The 22139-nt window shown below is 37.4% G+C and overlaps 1 protein-coding gene across 1 annotated transcript in view; it reads right to left on the bottom strand.

The window, feature by feature from the left end:
• TDRD9 (tudor domain containing 9) overlaps positions 1-22139 on the bottom strand; it is a 224348-nt gene that overhangs the window by 129943 nt on the left and 72266 nt on the right. Inside the window, exons 3-5 of the mRNA XM_036751321.1 lie at positions 11511-11608; positions 10167-10388; positions 9556-9678 (exon numbers count right to left, since the gene is read on the bottom strand). Coding sequence (XP_036607216.1) covers positions 9556-9678; positions 10167-10388; positions 11511-11608 — 443 coding nt within the window. The remainder of the gene's footprint in view (positions 1-9555; positions 9679-10166; positions 10389-11510; positions 11609-22139) is intronic.

Below are 22139 nucleotides of genomic sequence, written 5' to 3'. Positions count from 1 at the left end.
ATAAGAACCAGGTTTTACACTTGGGTAACTGGAAGAATGTTGGTGTCCTTGAAAGGAATGGGTTAGAATAGGCAGATGATACGATGATGTATTTAGAGAATCCTAGAGAATCAACTGAAAAACTACTTGAAAAAATTAACTTTAGCAAAGCTGCAGCATATGAAACAAAGCCACATGAATCATCAGCATTTCTGTATACTCCAACAAAGTCCAGAAGTAAGAGATAGAAAGAGAAATTCCATTTAAAGTAACTGCAGACAATATCAAATACTTGGGAGTTTACCTGCCAAAATAAACCCAGGAACTATATGAACACAATTACAAAACACTTTTCCCATCAAGTCAGATCTGAACAAGTGAAAAAATTTCAATTATTCATGGGTAGGCCGAGCTAATAGAATAAAAATGTCAATTCTACCTAAGTTAATTTGCTTATTCAGTGCCAAACCAATAAAACTACCAAAAGTTATTTTATAATTCATCTGGGAGAACAAAAAGGTCAAAAATACCAAGGGAATTAATGAAAAAATGCAAAGGAAGGTGGCCTAGCCAAACAAGATCTAAAACTGTATTATAAAGCAGCAATCATCAAAATTAGTTGTTACTGGCTAAAAACCAGAATGGTGGATCACTGTAATATATTAGGTACACAAGACACATTAATATGTTAGGTACTGTAGTAAATAACTACAGTAATCTACTGTTTGATAAGCCCAAAGACTCCAGCTTCTAGGATGAGAACTCACTCACTATTTGACAAAAACTGCTGGGAAAACTGGAAAATAGTATGGCAAAAACGAGGCACAGACCAATACCTCACATTGTATACCCAAAATAAGGTCAAAACGGGTACACGATTTAGACATAGAGAATGATACCGTAAGCAAATTAGGAGAGCAAGAAAAGTTTGCCTGTCATATTTATGGAGAAGGGAAGAATTTGTGACAAAACAAGAGATAGAGAACATTATGAAATACAAAATGGATCATTTTGATTACATTTAGTTGAAAAGTTTTTGCACAAATAAAGCGAATGCAACCAAGATCAGAAGGAAAACAGAAAGCTGGGAAACAATTTTTACAGCCAGTATTTCTGATAAAGGTCTCATTTCTCAAATAAATAGAAAACTGAATCAAATTTGTAAGAACACAAATCATTCTGCAATTGATAAATGGTCAAAGAAAATGAAAACGCAGTTTTCAGATGAAGAAATTAAGGCTACCTACAGTCATATGAAAAAAGGCTCTAAATCACTATTGATTAGAGAAACGTAAATTAAAACAACTCTAAGGCACCACCTTGCACCTATCAGATTGGCAAATATGATAGAAAGGGAAAATGATAAATGTTGGAGAAGATGTGGGAAAACTGGAACACATGGAACAATAATGCACTGTTGGTAGAGTTGTGAACTGATCAACCATTCTGGAGAGCAATTTGGAACTATTCCCAAATATAAAACTGTGCATACCTTTGATCCAGCAATACCACTACTAGGTCTTCATCCCAATAAGACCATAAAAAAGGGAAAAGGACCCATGTGTACAAAAAATATTTATAGCAGTTCTTTTTGTAGTGATCAAGAACTGGAAATTGAGGGGATGTCCATCAATTTGGGAATGGCTGAACAAGTTGTGCTATATGATTGCAACAGAACACTACTGGCTATGAGAAATGAGGAGCAGGCCAATTTCAGAAAAACCTAGAAAGACTTAAACGAACTGATGCTGAGTGAAGTGCACAGAACCAGGAGAACACTGTACACAGTGAGAGCAACATTGTGTGATAAGCAACTATGATAGACTTAGGTCTTCTCAGCAATACAATGATCAAAGACAGTTTCTAAAGATGCATGACAGAAAACGCTATCTGCATCCAGAGAAAGTATATGGAGGAGTCTGAATGCACATTGAGGCACACTAACTTTCACTTTTCTTTTCTTTTTTCCTTCTCCTGGTTTTCCCTTTTGTTCTGATTATTCTTTCACAACTCGATTAATGTGATTGTACACGTATAATCTATATAAGATTACTTGCTGTCCTGGGGAGGGAGAGAGGGAGAAAAATGTGGATCGCATAATCTTATGAAAATGAATGTTGAAAACTATCTTTGCAGGTAATTGGGGAAAAAATAAAATACTATTAAGTGGAGGGGAAAAAAGAAAGAAATGGGTTAGTTCAGAAAGGGGTAGGTTTAAGGAGAAAATGATGCTTCTGTTTTGGACATGTTGAGTCTGAGATAGATATAAGACATCCAAGTGTAGATGTCTAAAAGACAACTTGTAATGGGGAAGGAACTTGGACTCTGGAGAGAGACGAGGATTATTGGATATCTAGATTATTGTAGCCATCTACATAGAGATGATAATTAATTGATAGACATGGATGAGGACAACCAATAGAGAATGTAGAGAGAGAAGAGATCCCAGGGGAACATCTACATAAAGGGGTGGGACACGGATAATGACCCTACAAAGGAGACCAAGGAAGAGAACCATATAAAGCAGTGTTGTAAAAACTCAGGCTAGGAAATAAATATTCAGGAAAAGGGAGTGGTAAACTACACGAAGTGATATAGAGGGTTTCACTAGGACACAGTGTTCTTATCAGCGCCCATGTCTGTATAGCTTCATCATCTTTCTACAAAGCCACCCTTTTCAAACTTCCCCATTTCTATCAAGGGCACATCCAACTCTCCATTTACCATGGTTTACAGCCTCAGTCCCATTCTCAACACTTCACCCTGATGCACCTTATATATATAATCATTTGCCAGACACTGCTGTTTCTACCTCCCCTATATCTCTACTATATGTTTCCTTCTCTCCACTAAAACAATTCATTTCCTCATCACCTCTCCCCCAGATTTTCATATTAATTTTCTTACTGCTCTCCTTCCCTCAGGTCTCTTCCTACTTTATAATGGGGTCTAGCACATGTGCAATGCTCCTAATAGTGTCTTTTTGGCTTCTTTTTTTGAGCAAGTGGGGTTCAGTGATCTGCCCAGGGTCACACAACTAGTAAGTGTCTGAGCTGGGTCCTCCTGACTCCAGGGCCAGGGCTCTATCCACCACCTAATAGTGTCTTGACACAGACCCTCTGTGAAGGGAAGCCTCGTTTCTGATTCTGGGAGAGTCATGATGACAGAAAATAGACATGTCTTATTAGAGAGAACACGAAATATCTGAGAATGTTACTAGTTCTAGTCAGTTAACCATGAAGTGAACAGAACATTCTTTTACTGCCTATGCAGGCCTTCAAAAAGGACTATCAAAAAAAATGAATAAAATTTTAAAGACCTATTAGCTTCAGCCACTGGCATTTTTGCTTCAGCACCTGTAACAGAAATTTAGATTTGAAGATCTTTCCCATCCATTAACAGGCCATGTGACAAAAAAGACTACTGGAAAGTCACTAGTGGGTCAAAAGATAATAAAGGTTTTCAAAACAAAAATACAGATTACTAGCAACGATATGAAAGAATCCTTCAAATCACTAAGAGTAAGAGATATGCAAAACAAAACAACTCTGAGGTTTTATCTCATGGCAGAAATCTAGCACAGACCAAAAAAAATAAGAATAGTAAAATGTGAAAGAAGTTGTAGAAAGATGGCAAACTGGTATATTATTGGTAGAGCTGTGAATGAGTAGAACCAATTTGGAAAGTAACGTGAATTATGCCAATAAAGCAATTAAAATGTTCATATCCTCTTACCTGGAGACTAAAAAGAAAGTCTCCACGTATACCAATATTTATAGCCGTGCTTTTTATGGTAGCAAAGAACTGAAAACAAAGTACGTGTCCAGCAACTGGAGAGCAGCTAAACAACAGTGGTACGTTAAGCAATCATGGAATCTTACTGAGCTGCAATAAAAGAAGTACAGAAAGACTTAGCTGGTGCAAAGTGAAGTAAACCAAGCTAATAAAACAACATATACAATGACTATAGCCCCACCACTACAAAACAACTGAAAGTTAATGTAGAATTAAAAGAACAGGCATGAGGGCAGCTGGGTGGCGCAGTGAGTAGAGCACCAGCCCTGAAGTCAGGAGGACATGAGTTCAAATCTGACCTCAGGCACTTAACACACTTACTAGCTGGGTGACCTTGGGCAAGTCACTTAACCCCAATTACCCTGCCTTCCCTCCCTACATAAAAAAAGGACAGGCATGGTCACAAAGAAGGGCTATCAGAAGACACCTTATCCAACTCTTGTGCAGAGGTGGAACGTCCACAGGTGTGAAATACTGCATATATTTTCAGATTTGGGGGTTTGCTGATTGTTTTTTTCTTTTTTTTTCTTTTAAAAGGTGTTGTTATATTTGATGGGTTTCTAGGAGAGGTAGGGATACACAGGAAAATTTAGATGATAAAAAACAAAATATATCCCCAAAACTTTTACTTAAAAAGAAAAAAGTCAAAACCTGGAAAGACTCAGGAACTGATACAAAGTGAAATGAACAGAACCGGGAAAACACTGTACACAGAACCCACAATATTGTGTGATGACGAACTATGAATGACTTAGCTCTTCTCAGCAACACAAAGATCCAAAGGACTCACGATGGAAAACGCCATCCACATCCAGATAACGAACTGATGGGCCCTGAATTCAAATGAAAGAATACTTTTTTCACTTAGTTTATTTTCTTCATGTTTTTTTTCCTTTTGATCTGTTTCTTTCATAACTGTGACTAATACAGAAAAATGTTTTACATAATTGCACATACTTAACCTATATCAAACTGCAAGAGGAGGAAGGGAGAGAAAAAAATTGGGAACTCAACAAGGTCACCAGTAAACACTGAGACAGAAGAATTACAGTGGAGCAGGAGTGATGACAGCTCAATTTTCAAGAAGCAGAGAGTGTGCTGATGAGAAAGTAAAGGCATCAAACAGACAATTCCTCCTCCCCCCACCCAAAAAAGCACATGACCACGAAGGAGGCGACAGGACAGGAAGCAGAAGTGTTGGTCAGGAGGTAAGGCTGGAGACCTAATTATATTCACAGACAAATGGGAAGGAGACAGTAGTATACGGTGAACAAGGACATGTGGTTAGCCTCAAAATAAGTGTAGACATACTTCTTTCTCTTAGATGTGAAGAAAGTATGAGAAATAGGGATGATATCAAGAAATCTGGAGGAGTACAGCAATGCTCCTAAGTTCCCCTCTAATAGTCTGCAATGTCTCCTGAACAGCATAGGCTCAAGCTTTCTAGTCAAGATGGTGGAGTGAGCGGTTCAAAAATGGTCAGAGACCTCATATAACACTCAGAAAACAAAAAGTAGAAATGCCATAAAAACTTACCAAAATAGAAAATGAGTAATGCAAAATACCCATACAATTTTTTAAAATTCCACTTGACCAACAATAAAGTTAAAATGCCAAAAGTAACAAAGATAGCAAAAAAGAAAAATATGCCAAAAGATTTCCTCAGGTGTAACCACGACACATTTAAAGAAGTTAAGCAAGAACACAGAGAGGTAAGAAATGCACAAGAGTAGATAAAATAAGAACTTGCAGAAATTTTTTTTAAAAAACGGTACTAAAATCATATTAAAAGATACTTTAAAAACATAGAAAAATTTTAATGACCAATATGGAAAACGCAATAAAAATCATCCTTTTTTTTAAACCACAGGAAAAGAGGATCACAGGCATTGTGGACTAGCTGAAAAAACAAGTGAAAAAAAAATGAAAATCATGCAAAATCAAGTGACAGCCCTGAGAACTAAATCAAGATGAAGCAACATCAGAATTACTGACACCCCAGAAAAATTTGGGAAAAGAAAACAATCTAAACATACTATTCAAGAAAACATTCCAGAATTGACCAAAAAACCCAGAAAAACAGAAAGAAAAAAATTTCAAAAGACCTCCATGAAGAATCCAAAATTTAGCTCTCCCCAAATACACAGACTTAAATGCCAACATCCTGCAAACAGCCAAAAATTAAGAAGAAAAGAAGAATTACTGTACAAAGAAACATCAGTGGGATTCACATAAGACCAGAGAAATAAGAACAAAAAACACAACACAGAATCATCTACTAGGAAAAGTTCGTATGGTACATGAAGGCAAGAGATGGACAATTTAATAAACTTTTAACTTTTCAAGTTTTCTGAGCCAATTTTCAAGAAGCCCTGGAACTGGCAAAAATCCGAGTCCCACAAAAAGCAGTTATTTTAAAACAATTCAGATTTCTCAAAATCAAGAAAAAATAGTTGCTAAGAAAACATGAAAAACTGTCAGAGAATAATACTTCTCAAAATAAATATTGGAGAAAAGTATTACAAATAAAAGACCACAGAGCCAGAAAAATCTAAAAGCTAAACTCTGATCTTTAACAAAGGGTAAATCCAAGTTAAAGAGGCCTACAGAGGTTCTAGCAGAGGATAAGAGAATTTGATTGAATTTGTGAGTTGGAAGGGACCTCAGACGCCACCTAGTCCAAAAAAATACACAAGAGGAAATCTCTACTATAAACATATTCAACAAGTAGTTCCTCCATAATTGTCCTTTAAGACCTCAAGGGGAAGGGGCAGCTAGGTGGCACAGGGGGTAGAGCACTGCCCTGGAATCAGGAGAACCTGAGTTCAAATCTGACCTCAGACACTTGACACACTTGCTAGCTGTGTGACCTTGGACAATCACTTAATCCCAATTGCCCTGCTTCTCCCCTGCAAAAAAAGGGAAAAAAAGACCCCAAGGGGAGAGGGATCCCCACACTTAAGACATTTCATTCTATTATGGAGGCTTGAGCTCTTTTGTAACTTCTCCACCCACCGGTCCTGGCACTGCCCGCCCTCTTAGACTAAACAAGATAGATCTAATTGCTTCTTCACATGAAAGCCCTTTAATATTTGAAGACAATTATCACCTTCCCCTTGAACCTTATTTTTTCCAAGTTACATACACTCAATTCCTTCAGCCAACTCTCATATCAAGGTCCTCCACCACCCTGGTTCCTTTAGATCACTGTACATATCGATGTCCTTCTTAAAATGTGCCTTTTACAAAATTTTGTCATCTTTCCCAATCTGACAGGTATGAAGTTTTTGCTTTAATTTATATTCTATTTATCATCACAGAATTCTTTCATATGGTTACTAACTTCCATTTCTTCATTTGAAAACTACCTGTATATACAGCACCTCTTCTCAGGTCAGTCTCCAACTCCTCCTCACAGGTTGTGTCCCAGAGGGCCCCCCCACACGTGATCCCTAGGCTTGCTCACTCTCCTTAATGATGGTGCAAACACTTGTGAGAGAGCACGCCCTATATGCTGATGGGGAGAATGGTCTGTAGCAAATATTTTCACTATGCTCTGTTATTAAATGCCTTTGCTTTTTAATTGTTTCTTTTGGCTGCCTACAGAAAAATTAAACCATTCAGTGGCGGGGCTCAGAAGCTATTCTCTTCAGTGGACATGGACAGACACCACACAGAGTAGTTATTCATACTGGCAGGTACGGGGGGAAGTGACCTTGGTATACATACTTGATATCCTTTATTCCTGTTCTTTTTTATAAGTTCCTTGTTGCTGCCTACACACGCTTAGCAATGACACTTTTCATAGTCCTCTGAGTGACGATGATCAATTTTAACATTGTAAAATTCCACTGATCAAAGCCATATTACAATATAAAGTGAAGCCACAAAAAATTATCTACATGCTTATATGACCCTTAACAAGAATCAAATCAAAGTGGAATTAGGAGAAAGGTCCTCTGCATATTTGGGGACTTTAAAAATTATTAATATGAATATAGAGGACATATTAACATGGACAGACCTGTGCAAGTGTTAATAAGTCGGGAACAACATATACAGTGACAACAACTTCATATGAAAAAGAAAACAAAGCAAAGACAGAATTTCAACTGGACTCCTGAGAGCATACAGAGCAAATGTACTTTGTTACTTGCAATTCGTTTGGTGTTAATTTTTTTGTTGTTCAATACACTACATTAAGGGCTTATGTACGATCTTATTTTTCACTTAGCACATTTACTTGATCATTAGTTTATAAATCAGGGTATTAGGGAAAACTTATGCTACATGTTCTAACAGTTTGAACATGGGAGGTACAGCTGGGAAGGGAAAAAACCCTCAAACATTTAGGAAATAAGACAGGTAATTCATAGGAACAAAAAAATCACCAGCAACAGCAAGGACCCAGATGAGATGATGTACCAGAAAGTTACTGTGGATAAAATCAGTTCAATTTTGTGGCTTCATCCGTCAATGCTAGGAGTGGAACAATCTGACAAAGCCCATTAGTCTCTCAAACATTTTAGCCCTGATGAGAATATGACAGTTGGTTAAATCATCTAACTGGCAGAGCATGAAATTCAACAAGCATTTATTAAGCTAGGACATGGTATGTGAAGTCAAGGCTAGGTATGAAGTCAGGAGAAATCAGTGTGCAGGAAAATGGACTATCAAAGGGACCAGCAGTGACTGACAAAGGCAGAGTTCAGGTTCAGCGTGAAAGAGCAGGAAAGGCAGAAGGGAAAGGATCATAGATTAAAAAATACAAGAGACTTAAAAGATTACATAAGCCAACCCTCTCGATCTTACAAAGAAATTATCTCTGATGTAAATAATACTCCTTAATTTACCTCTTTTATAAATTCAGTTTTTCATATGTCTAATTTTCTTAGAACGGAGCACACTTAAATAAACTTAAGTTTTAAAATTGTTTGTTCCCAAATTTCACAAAATTAAGGACAAATCTTCTGAGATTCAGATATATAAATATGTGTACATGCATGTGTGTATACACACAAGTGTATACATACATAAATGTGTGTATACATAGGTGCATGTATATATGCACACATATACATGTGCATACATGTGTGTATACATGTGCATATGGGTATGTATGTGTTTATGATAGAAAATATATATAAATATAAATGAAAGCTGGAGTGTGAAGGTCAATTTTTCCTCAGGAAAAAAAATGGTCATTGAGACCTCAGTGACTCCTTTACTTCAAAGGAAAAAAAATCATATTAATCCACATTTCCCAATTCTATCATGGCTCAATACATCCATGTGGTATCCACTGATTCACCTGGTGACAGGTACCAGCAGGAGCTCAAGTTTATCAAGGGTTCCAGGACCAAAGAAAGAGAGGAGAAAGGTCATATATAGTGCCAGTGTTTTCATCTTGACAATCCTCAAAAAATGAAATCTAGCACATCAAATCAATAACTGAACAGAATTGGCTAAAAAAAGCAATAAGGATGTGCAATTAGTAGTCCTTTCCATATTATATCTAAAGATTAAAGCTGGCACCCTGAACAACAGATCTGATCAGAACCCTCAAACCCCTTTATCCACATATATCTTAGAAACAAGAGAGAAAACAATTTTTAACTTTGAAAAGTGGTATGTGGTCAAAATACTTTATGTGAAACTCAGTTACTTCATTTACATTCAACCAGTACTTACACTGTATAGCAATTTGCAATTTCACAAAATGCTTTCATGTATTAAATTTGATCCTTCACAATAAAAACAAATAATTTTTTTCAAACTTACTTCATCAATGAAGACATGAGTGAATTCTGCCAAACTTTTGGCACCCACTATTTTCTGAAGCAGCACACCAGTGGTCATGTAAATTAACTTTGTGTCTTTGGTGGCTATTTTCTCTAGTCCAACCTAAAATGAGAGGACAAAGAAGGAAACAGGAAGTTTATGTATTTAAATGGTTCATGTCAATTACTAAAAAGTATTACAATTTCCATTTTTGAGTGAAGTAATTATCTTGTGTCTTTTATCATCCAGCATAAAATTCAGCGGCAGCTCTGAATAAAATTACAGTTCTGAATTCCTGTTTGGAACCTGGTTTACCTAATCATAAAGGCACTGTCCTTCTTACTACACACCACATGTCTTGTTTTGCTGGAGGAAATTTGGGTTTGTTTTTTTTTTGTTTTTTTTTTTGCTTAAAATCTGACAACACTGAGCATTCAGTCACCCATATATTTGGAGAAAAATTTAAAAACGTTAATTAAAATTTAATTTTTTTAAAAAATCTTATATTTCAGAATTCAAAGGTTTGCAAAATGTGTGCTATACTATTTCATGATATAGACTAAAGAATTAAAGCAGAAATAAAAATTTGCTTTGTTTCTACAAAAACTTACCTGATATCCTACCAAACCACCCAAAGTCCAAGACCTCTCTTTACTAATCCATCTTGCAATGCTACTGGCACCAATTTTCCGTGGCTGAGTAACCACAATGTTGCAGTATGTAGAACGATGAATATAATAATCCAAGACATACTGAGGAAGCTGGGTGCTTTTTCCACTACCAGTTGCACCATGAATAATTACAACTGAATTGTTTTCTATTAAGGAAATAACCTGGAATTAGAAAGGAAAAAAAAATCAGCATTCTCTTCAATGGACAAAAACTGAAGAGAAATGAAAACTGTTATCTGTGTAATAACAATGTACGCCTACAAAACATAAGATCACGGGGCTAGAATGGACCTTAATGATAATACAGTCAAGGTGCTCTTAACTTTTTTGTCATAACCGCCTTTGGGGATCTGGTAAAGCCTAACCCCCTTCTCAGAACAATATTTTAAAATGTATTAAGTAAAATACATGGGACTACAAAGGAAACTAAATATAGTCATCCAAATATTAAAAATCAATGCAAGCGCAAACCAAATAAAAATCGATTTTTAATTATTCACTTTTGTATTAGCTATACTACAATCTCTCTCCACTGGCAAATCAATATGCTTAAAATAAAATTTAAAATGTTTAATGGAATAAGATTCTTTAGAACCAAAAATAATATACTCACATAGCTTGATTGTCACTGTTAATAAAATTACCTAACCTGCAAATGTCTTTGCTCTAGACAGTTGTTTTATAAGAAGATTACGACAGAGAAACACTTCATCCAAGACTCTCCACTTTATATTTATAGATCTTTAACCATAGAAAGGGTTTTGAGGAAAAGGATGTGTCAAATGTGAAAGACCAAATACAAATGAAAGTTAAAAGTGAAAATTTATAAAAATTAAATGAACAAAATAAATTTAGATACAGTTTAAGTCTAGGGATTGCATCTTTTATGTCCCTACATCCCTTTCCCTACAATGTGAAACACGATGCCTCTAAAGATGGTGGTGGATGCTCAGTAAATATATGTGGAATAAAGGCATAACACCTTTATACTGTGTGACTATTTAGAAAAAAACAAAATTGAGAAGTAGCATAGTATTGGATCGAGTGCTAGACTTGGGAATTAAGCAGAGTTGGGTTATACTTCTCTCAGATACTTATTTACCAGCTCTATGACCCAAGGCAAGGCAGTTAACATCTCTGGCCTTCAGTTACCTATAAATTGAAGGGGCTGAACTCTATGACCTCTAAGGCCCTTCCCAGCTCTATATCTAAGATGGTACCTACCTATGGCTGCTTCTTAATGTAAAACAGAAAGTCATATTTATGTTAAAATAAATTGTTTACCTCTTCCTTACACCGATTTATAGGCAAATCAGGATATTTGTAATTTGTTTCTGGGATAGATGGCACGCTGCTTGATTTATATGAAGGCTGCTTTGGACCTGGGAGCAGGGGAGAAAAACAGCAATGAAATTTTTAAAAATTTACATTATAAAATACAAATTAACATTTTTCAGTATAGAAGACAACTTAGAAAATTCACCTACCATCCTATTTACAATTTAAACAAGACAGCTTAAAAATGACATATTGCTTTAAGGGTATTATCCCTAGATGTTAGCACTATGGGCTGGTGTAAAAGAGAATTTGTTAATTGGTACAAATCAAAACCTAATTTATTACCAAAAAATAGCTTCTTTGCATAAATCTAAATTGCATAAATCATAAGTTAACTACTCTTCCCCTGCTTCAAGAGTCCATCCGTCAAAAAGTATTTATTAAGTGCACACTGAGTGTCATGTACTATGCTAAGTCTGGGGATACAAAGCACTCCCTGTTCTCAAGAAATTCACAGTCTAATGGGGATAACAACAGGCAAACATCCATGTACAACCACAACATAAACAATAAACACTGGAGATCATCAAAGGGGGAAGACGCTACCATCATGGGGGTCTAGGAAAGGATTCCTGTAAAAGGCGGGATTTTAAGTGGTTCCGCTGTTCCATGCTGCATGTTTCTAGTTCCATCCTCTCAGTCATTCTTCCAGACGGCCTCTAGCTTACAGATATCCATTTTAAAATGTGATCCCCAGACAAACACAGTCCTCTAGACATTGTATGACCAGGGCAGACTGGTAGTGCCATCACATTTCTTGTCAGAGTGGATAGAACGCCAGGCCTGGAGGCAGGAAAACTCATTTTCCTGAGTTCAAATCTGGCCTCAGACACTTCCTAGCTGTGGGAGACTGGGCAAGTCATTTAACCTCATCCGTAAGACAAGCTGGAGAAGGAAATGGCAAAGCACTGTAGTACCTTTGCCAAGAAAACCCCAGATGGGACACACAGACTCAGACACAACTGAAACTGCTGCTGCTGCTGCTAACAGAAGTCAGGGAATCCAGGAAGCAGCAGTAAGGAAGGAAAGCATTCAAGGGATGGGACACAGCCAGTGATATGTCCAGAGTTAGAGTGTCTTCCAGGAATAGCAAGGAAGCCACTGTCACTAGATCACAGAATACATGGAAGGAATAGGGGCTTTAAAAGCCAAACAGAGAATTTTGCATTTGATCATGGAAGTAACAGGGTACCACTAGAGTTTATTTAATAGGGAGGGTGATATGGGCAGACCTATGCTTTAGGAAAATCACTTTGCTGGAGTTTTTTTTTTATTTTTAAAAATTTGTTTATTTTTAACATTCTTTTCCTTAAGAAATTTTTTTGTTGAGTTCTAAATTCTCTCCCTCTCTCCAACCTCTCCCCCACCCATTGAGAAAGCAAAGCAATATATCAATTGCGCATATGAAGTCATGCAAAATATTATTTTCGTGTCAGCTATGTTGAAGGGTGGAGAAGGGAGGGAGGGAGGGAGGGAGGGGAGGAAAGGAAGGAAAGAAGGAAGGAAGGAAGGAAGGAAGGAAGGAAGGAAGGAAGGAAGGAAGGAAGGAAGGAAGGAAGGAAGGAAGGAAGGAAGGAAAAAAGAAAAATCATACTTCAAAATGCACTCAGAGTTCATCAGTTCTGCCTCTGGAGGTGGAGAACAGTTTTCATCACAAGTTCTTTGGAATCATCTTGGATCATTGTACTGATCAGAGATGCTAATAAGTCTTTTGTGGTTGATCATACGATATTGCTGCTACTGTGTGCAGTGTTCTCCTGGTTCTGTTCACTTCATTCTGCACTAATTCATATAGGTTTTCTCTGTTTTTCTGAAACCATCCCCCTCGTCATTTCTTATAGCACAATAATATTCCATCCCGATTATATACCACAACTTGTTCAGCAATTCCCCAGTGGATGGGCATCCCCTCAATCTCCAATTATTTGCCACCACAAAAAGATCTGCTATAAATATTTTTGTACATTTTCTTTGACCTCTTTAGGACACAGACTTAGGTCAAAGGACATGCACAGTTTGACAGCTCTCTGGGCACAGTTCCAAATTCTTCTCCAAAACGGTTGGATCAATTCTCAACTGCACCTATGGTGTCCCTACTTTTCCACAAGGGAAATCACTTTAAAAACTAAGTGAAGAATGTACTCGAGCAGGGAGGAAGGTGTAGCAGGGAAACCAAGCAGCAGGCTAGTGCAATAGTCTAGGTATGAGGTAATGAGGGCCTATCCTGGAGCGGTGGCAGAGAAGGTAGACTATATGCAAGAGATATTGCAGCAGGATTTCACAAATGAATGGATGGGGGGAAATGAGTGAGAAAGAATGTAGATTACAAGTTGACGTCTAGGTTCCTAGCATAGATGATTGGGGACTCTGGCAACCTTGACAATAATTATTTTCATAGATCAGATCTACAGATTATATTTATTCAGCAGAAAACTGGAATGATATAATCTACATCCTACAAAGAATAAAGATAAGACAAATTAAAGGCTTTCTAAACAAAAAGATTTCTCATTATGAATTGACAGATCACACTCGTTCTAAGATTCAAAAAAAGTTTAAGTCTGTTTTTCTTCACGTATTTTTAAAAACTAAGAAATAATTGAAAACAAGCTTTATTTGAAAAATTAATTTTAAAGACTATCTTTCTTCTTGATTCAGTATGTAACCTTCACCCTACCTACCAAGATGTCAAGTCAGCCTTCTCTTTTCATACTTCTCATTTTCTTCCATCCAGTATCCATTTCTCTGTCTATTCTCCCTAAATGTTCCATCATTTTTTCTTGCCCCCAAACCATTTCTCTCCTTTCGGTGACTATAAGTATGGAACTAGGTTTTAAAAACTGCTTTCCATGTTTACTGAATAAAGTTTGAATTTTATTAAAATTCAATTAATTAAATACTTATTAATCAGGAACTATTCATGGGGCATTGTGCTAAGCTGTTGGAATGTATGTGTCCTCATGAATGGGAGTGACTTTAATTTTTTTTATTTTTTTTTTACTTTACTAAGCCAAAGTTCAGTTTCTACAAGCTGTAAAAGGCTGAACCCCAAGAGCTTCTTTGAAACTTCATTTTTCTTTTCTTTTTCAAGTAAACAGATCTTTTATTTCATTAGTATAGGAAGCCCCAGGTAAATTAATACCTTATACGATGCAAATTATGTAATTTAGAGTACGCTTGGGGCAAAAAGAGGTTAAATGACCTATCTATGATCTATCCATCAAAGTAAATGACATTTAAATGTTCCCTTACAGTTTTAACATTCTAGGATTCAAAACGTCTACATCTCTGATACTTCAATTTATAGTTATTAATTACTAGATAATCCTCCAAATAGTATTTCATTGATAATGTAGCCAAAATCCAATTATTATTAAAAGTTCCAATACTAGCAAAACATTTTTAACTTTTGTTCTCCTTAAATACTAGCAAAATGAAACAGAAATAGGGAGACAGATTTTTGTAGGAGTTTTAAAAGGATCTTCTGAATTCCTGCACAGGATTTCAGTTTTGATGAAGTTCATTCTTTGTCTAATTTTACTTTAAAATTTATGGCTCTCCTGCTCCCTGATACATACATATGTACAATTAGCAATATTTATGTTTTTCTGCCAAGATAGGACACATTTCTTAAATCTAATTTAATTGGTGAGTTCTGTATTCATTCACACCTATTCAAGACAACAATCATTTTTCCTGCTCAATGGAATTACATCCCTTTGTGCATGGAGAATTTCATTCTTAAGAGTCTCCCATCCCTTTGCAGCTCATTTTCCCTGTAGAATTTTATAGTCCATGGGATCCTACCAATGTTTTCTCTGAATCCTTTAAAGTCAGTTTTTTTTCCCAAAATCAAAGCTGCATTGCCAAACCTTGCCCAGCTTTTTTCTCCTTCTTTTAACAAAAACTTTTACGAAGTCGTGGTTACTTTCCTGAGAACATCCCAACATTTCTAACCCCAGCAAGAAGTTACTTCCTGCTAGAAAGAATCATTACAAGAGTGCTACTTCTCTCCCATCCATTAGTATTCACACAAATACTATTCACTATGCTATGCTCTCTTCTGGATCCCCTGGATTTCCTCATAGATGGGTACTGCTTAATATATGATACTACCCTGACACAAACCCCACCCGCCTCTACCTAACCTTTTTCAATAGGTTGTGCAAACTCGGAGCCATATTTCAGTTACAGAGTTCATACCTTTCCCTCTCCCCCCTTAAATCTCAATGGTACCAAAAAGATCAATGTTTCTTCCTCAGGTTGGAGCTTCTAGTTGGCCTTCTCTTGCTTGCTGCCTCACCTTTGGGCATGAATAGAAATGAGGCCATAGATTTTACCACCGAATCCTTTCTTGGATTTTGTTTCCTGTGAACTTCTGGTGGTCTCACTGTCATTCTTCCTTTTCTCTCTGTGGCATCTGGCTTGATGGATATAAAAAGGCAGTTTTCTTCCTCCCCCAGCCTTTTTAGTTTAAAAACCCTTTTGACTAGATATACAAGACACCAACCAAATACCCTCTTATAAACTGTCATTTGAGGCACTCTGACCCTGACCTTGAGTTGATCATCCCTACATTTTATGCCACAGCCCAGAAATCCAAATTCCCTTCTCAAGCAGCAGTCTGTGTCCTCCATCAATCAATTCTTCCCTTCTGCCTCCCTCGCCTTCAAGAAGTACAAGTGAGAAGAGCAATACCTATCGCCCTGGTTTCTTACCTAAGACTTAAAAGCAATCTGGGGAACATTTTGTAGAGGCGCCTTCTGGCAACCAGAACCCACATGCCATTCTCTTCAATGAGCCATGGAAAGCTATTTCTTTGATGTACATGCAAGAAAAACAGCAGACCTCTTTATTACTCTCAGGGCAGCAAATAACTTTCTTGGTCACCAGTGGAGTCACAAACCACGACTCTTAGGTCCTCCTGACCTGACTGGACAATCGCCTCACCTGATGGTTTCAGTGGCTCTGCTTTATCATTCCCTGCAGGAATGGCTTCCTCCTCAGATCATCCAGCTCCCTCCTGTCTAGGAAGTGCTTCAAATTTATTCTTTAATCCCATGCCTATAATTTTTCCTTCCCACAGCTAGACTACAGAGATGTCACGAAATCCTGAGTTCAAATCCAAATTCAGCCTCAGAAATTTCCTAGCTGTGGACTATAAGCAAGTCAACTAATTTCTGCCTCGGTTTCCTCACCTGTAAAAAGGAGGCAATAATTGTTCTCACCTCCCAGGGTACGAAGATGCACAAGCCCAAGCACAAAACAGGCATTTAATACACGCTTATCTCCTTTCCAAGCTCTCTGAACAGCATTCTTCCACTCTCCAATATCCCAGGAAATGGCAAGTTTCCATTCTATTATTTGACGTTCTTTTTCCCCATACTTAAGTTCCTTTACCAGTCCTTTCAGGGAAAATGTACTGTCCATTTTGACCTGGAATGTATGTAAAGAGGCTGGAGAAACCTGCAGAAGTTTTCTCCACATTCTCCTCTAAGAAGGGGACTAGTCAACTGTTACTACATAAATAAACAGCAGGTATTTGGCTGTGACGGAAATGCAAATATCACCAAATCCATGTAAGGTACTGCAAAACGACACCTGGGAGCCAGCATAATTTAGATTCTCAGTTACCCTGCCTCCTTCCAAAAGGATTTGAGGCAAATGAGATTATTTTTGAGTTGAGGGAGTGAGAAGAGAAAGGTGAAATGGGTTACAGAGGATATAAATGTCTATGTGAGACAGACAGTAAGGAGCTAAGTCGGACTGAGCTAATGTAGAACTAAAGGAGGAAATGAATACAGCACCTGCATAATTCCCTGAAGTGGAAGAAAGAGGGTCCTGGAGAAGAACCCTGGGCCCAACAGTTCCCCGTGTTTCAGTGCTACACAGCAGCAAGGAGCTGGCTCAAGAAAGAAGGAGAGCTGAAGGACAGACAGACAGACAGGCAGGCAGGCAGGCGGGTGGCACAGTGGAGAGAGTACAGGAACCGGATTCAGAAAGGCCCGGGTTCTAGTCTGGCCTCAGACTCCTGACCCTCGTGAGTCACTCAAGCTTTCCGAACTTCCGTTTCCTCCTTTCTAAAAAGAGATCAACAACAGCCCCGATCTCATAGGGTTGTGATGAGGATCAAAGAGACGGGACAGGTAAAGTTCTCTGTAAACGGTGAAACGCTATAGAAATTATTACAGAAATATTATCACCAGTAGTAGACATAGTTGTTAAAAAGATGGGTTTTACTTGGAAAATAGGTGTGTTAGTAATAAAAAATTAAACCAGAGCTTAATAGCTCCTGTGAAGCCAACAGCAACACTCTGAATCACCAGCGTGTTCAATATGGAAGTGCGGAATTTTAGCTGGTTATCGCAGAATAACTGAACTGTGCACATACACGTTTAGAGATCATTTTTAGGTTGCTAGTTAGGGACACAAATTTTATATAATAAAAACACATCCCAGGAGGCAGAAGTGTACTGTGCGAGAATTATTTCAACAAAACACAATGTGAAGTTTCCAGGTCACTGACTGAAACAGTTCTAACACAGAGCAAATCTGGTTACCAAACAGACCTTTTTTTTTTTTTGCCAGGGGGAAGGTGGCGAACACAACAAGCGGAAAATGTCTACATTCTACACATTTCTGTCATCTTCCTATCATCTGGATGCAGGCAGGTAAAATACTACTCCAGGAAAAAGCAGAAAATTCAAGACAATCACGATGATCAGACATGTCAGACATAATACTTGTTTCCCATTAAAAGAAATCCCCCTGTGCCTGAGCAAAGGTGAAATCCCAGTGATTTTTAATTAACTTCATTCTCTTAATATTTTTCCTTAAAAAATTTGACAGCAAATTATTCCCTCAATAACAGTGGTAGAAATTTTACTACGAACAAAATTACAAATGTAAGAAATATGACTAGAATATCCGGTCAGAGTGATAAAGGTACAAATGAAAGCCTTTACTCTGGCCCTGAATCATCCGCTGATAAACGTTCTGAACATCTCTACTGATGCTTTATTTGAGATTCTGATCAGATCTCCTTGATGAGGTAAAAAGAGAACCCCTACACTCAGATATTTATTAACCCAAAGGATGATTAACAGTCATGGCAGTAAAGGATGATGACTGAGCCATGGCTGCTGTAGACCTGAGGCACAACTGTGGACTCTGCCTTTAAAAGAAAGGGGACAGGACTAGCAAGAATTGAGCATAGAGAGAGAGACCAGAGAGAGCAGAGCATTGATCAGATATCCAGAGCGAAGAGAAAGGTTATACATGGATGACAGACTTAGGTCCCAAAGGAAGAATAGACTACTTCTACTTCACCAGGCTCAATGTTGAGCATTCAGAAAACTTTAAAGTACTGGTTATTCCTACCCCCATCTCCTTGACACAATTGGGTAGTAGGCCAGGCTTGAGAGTAGGAGCATGAGAGATGTGATGACGTGACCAGACAGCAGCGCTGGCATCAAATGCTGGTGCCAGTGACAAGGAGAGCAGCTGGGGCTGGCTATGGATCCCATTCTGCCTTACAGGAGAGGTCAGCATTTCTGACTATCCAGAGTTCTAGTTGACATGGGGTCCTACAATCAATTTATCATTCGTGACCTCAAGACTTTCTCTATCTGCAATAACCATCACTCCTAAGGGAAAGGCAAGGTAAATACAGTTATTAATTGCATTCTCTGGCCAATGGCCATAACCTTCTTCCTATTTGTGCCTTGATTTATTAAAAATTATGCTGCATGCACAGCCTCAAAAAAGACCAATTTTTATATTAACTAAGGCAAGCAAAGCTGTTTAATAAACAAAAAAGTCTGATCATAAGACCCAAATATATAGACCTAAGGCCACAGCCTTTTAAATTAAGGCAACATTAGAAGTTGTTTAAGTGAAGTTAATAAATTCACAGAATAACCTTCCCTGCCTCTTTCCAGGCACCTGTATGAACTCTAAAATCCTGCTTCCCATCTCTGGCCTTCTTGGGCTCCTCCCCACTCCTTTCTGTGCTTCTGTACTGGCCATCCCCAATGCCTGGCATACTTTCCCTCCTAACCTGTACGTCTTAGTTTCCTGGCTTCCTTCAAGCACTTAGGGTAACAAAGAGATCACAAAAGGGGGAAAAGACCCACATTTACAAAAATATTTATAACAGCTCTTTTTATGGTGGCAAAGAATTGGAAACTGAGGGGATTCCCATCAAATGGGGAATGACTGAATAAGGTGTGGTATATGAATGTAATGGAATACTACTGCACTACAAGAAATGACTAGTAGAGAAACAAGGAAAAACCTAGAAAGACTTAAATGAACTGATGCAAAGTGAAGTGAACAGAACCAGAAGAACATCGCATAATGTTGCAATGATCAACTATGAAGACTTAGCTCTTCTCAGAAATACAATAGTAAAAGACAATTCCAAAGGACTCATAATGAAAAATGCTATCCACATCCGGAGAAAGAACTGATGGAATCTGAATGCAAAGTGAAGCAGACTATTTTCACTTTCTTTATTTTTTTGTAGCTCTTTTCTTTTGGTTTCTTCTTTTACAATATGACTAATATGGAAATACGTTTTACATGATTGCACATACATAACCTATGATAAATTACTAACCGTCTGAGGAAGGGGGTGATGAGGGAGGGAAGGAAATAACCCCCCAAAATTTTAATGAATATTAAAAATTGTCTTTACATGTAATTGGGAAAAAATAGTACTTTTAAAAAAAGATTTGACAGTAAATCCCACCTTCTGCAAGAGACCTTTCTAAGTCGCTCTAGCTGCTAAAGTCTCCCCTTTCAGATTACCTTCCCTCTAATCCTTATTTTTAAGCTCACATTCTATTCATTAAATATGTATAGTCAAGCAAAATAAATTTCCCTCATTGGCCATGTCCAAAAAACTGAGAATACAAGAAAAACAAAATCCATCAAAATGAGAAGAGCAGGGCAAAAGAAATTCCTACATAAGCCGTGCCCCTCTTCAAAAAAAATTTGTCAACCTGCTCTCTAAGATCATCACTGCTCTATATAGAGGTAGTAAGCATGTTTCATCATGAGTGCTCTAGAATTGTGATTAGATTGTGTAAATTATTTATAGACAATTCCTCAGATAAAAGTCTCGTATCTCAAATATATAAAGAACATTGTCAAATCTGTAAGAATACAAATCATTCCTCCAATTGAGAAATGATCAAAGGATAGGAACAGGCAGTTTTCTGATGAAGAAATCAAAACAGGTTATAGTTATATGAAAAAAATGCTCTAAATTATTATTATTGATTAGAGAAATTAAAATTAAAACAACCCTGAGATACCATTTTATACCTATCAGATTGGCTAAAATGATAGATGGGAAAAGTGACAAATGCTGGACTGAAGGTGGAAAAATTGGGACCTTAATTCATTATCAGTAGATCTGTGAGCTGATCCAATCATTTTGGAAAGTGATCTGGAATTACGTCCAAAGAGTTATTAAACTACCTACACCCTTTGATCCAGCAATACCACTATTAAGTCTGTTCCCAAGATGATTAGAGAAAAGGGAAGAGAACATCTATGTTCTAAAACAGGGCTGTCCAACTGAGGATTTTATTGAAAAAACAGACAATATATTTTGATTTGCCACTTTAGTGAGAGCTCTGCGGTAGCTCGGCTTCATTTGCTAAAGCATTTACGTAAATTTCTATGCTCGTAGGTGGGGCGCACAAATCACACTCCAGGCCACATGCTGCCTGCAGGCCCCCATTTTGGACAGCCTTGTTCTAAAATATGTAAAGCAGCTTATTTTTGGTGGTAAAGAACTGGAAATTGCACCCATCCACTGGGGAATGGCTAAACAAATTGTGGTATATATTCATAATAGAATATTACTCTACTATAAGAAATGATGAGCTCAATAAATTTAGAAAATTTAGAATAATTTTAGAAAAACATGGAAAGACTTGCACAAAATAATGAAGAGTAAAATAAGCAGAACCAAGAGAACACTGTATACAGTAACAGCAATACTGTTTTAAGAACTTTAAGAAACCAAGTCATTCTATTATAAATACCCAAATTAACAGCAACGAGCCTAGGAAAGAAGATGCGAAAGAACTGACATACTGACATACATATTCATACATACAAACAAATATCCATATACACACATATTTGTGTCTAATGGGGTGGGGGAAGAAAGTTATATAACTTTGTTAAATATTTAAGAGGAATAGTAATTTGTACATAAAAGATCTGCAGCGCCTCCTTTTTTTCTATTCCACTTTGTTATGGAAATGCTTGTTTTAATAAGTTCAGAATTTTAAAAACAAGTAGATCAGAGTTCCTAAGTCTTTCAAGACTGTCTTTCTCTACAATACTGTTGTTACTGTATAAACTATGGTCCTGGTTCTGCTTACTTCATTCTGTGTGGGACAAACCACAGGCTCAAAATAAACAAAAACAGAGGTGTCTCAGTTTTCTCAAGGTAGAAACAAAACAGAAGCTTTATTTGATCAAGTCTCGCAAGAATTGGGCATCTCCCACTACCAGGGTGGGATGGTAGTGCAGAGAGGCAAGGGGGAGAAGGCA

Source organism: Trichosurus vulpecula, chromosome 3 (assembly GCF_011100635.1).
Source record: "Trichosurus vulpecula isolate mTriVul1 chromosome 3, mTriVul1.pri, whole genome shotgun sequence".
NCBI classification, from domain to species: domain Eukaryota; kingdom Metazoa; phylum Chordata; class Mammalia; order Diprotodontia; family Phalangeridae; genus Trichosurus; species Trichosurus vulpecula.
Note: the sequence above shows the minus strand (reverse complement) of the source record. Positions and strands in the feature narration are given on the sequence as shown.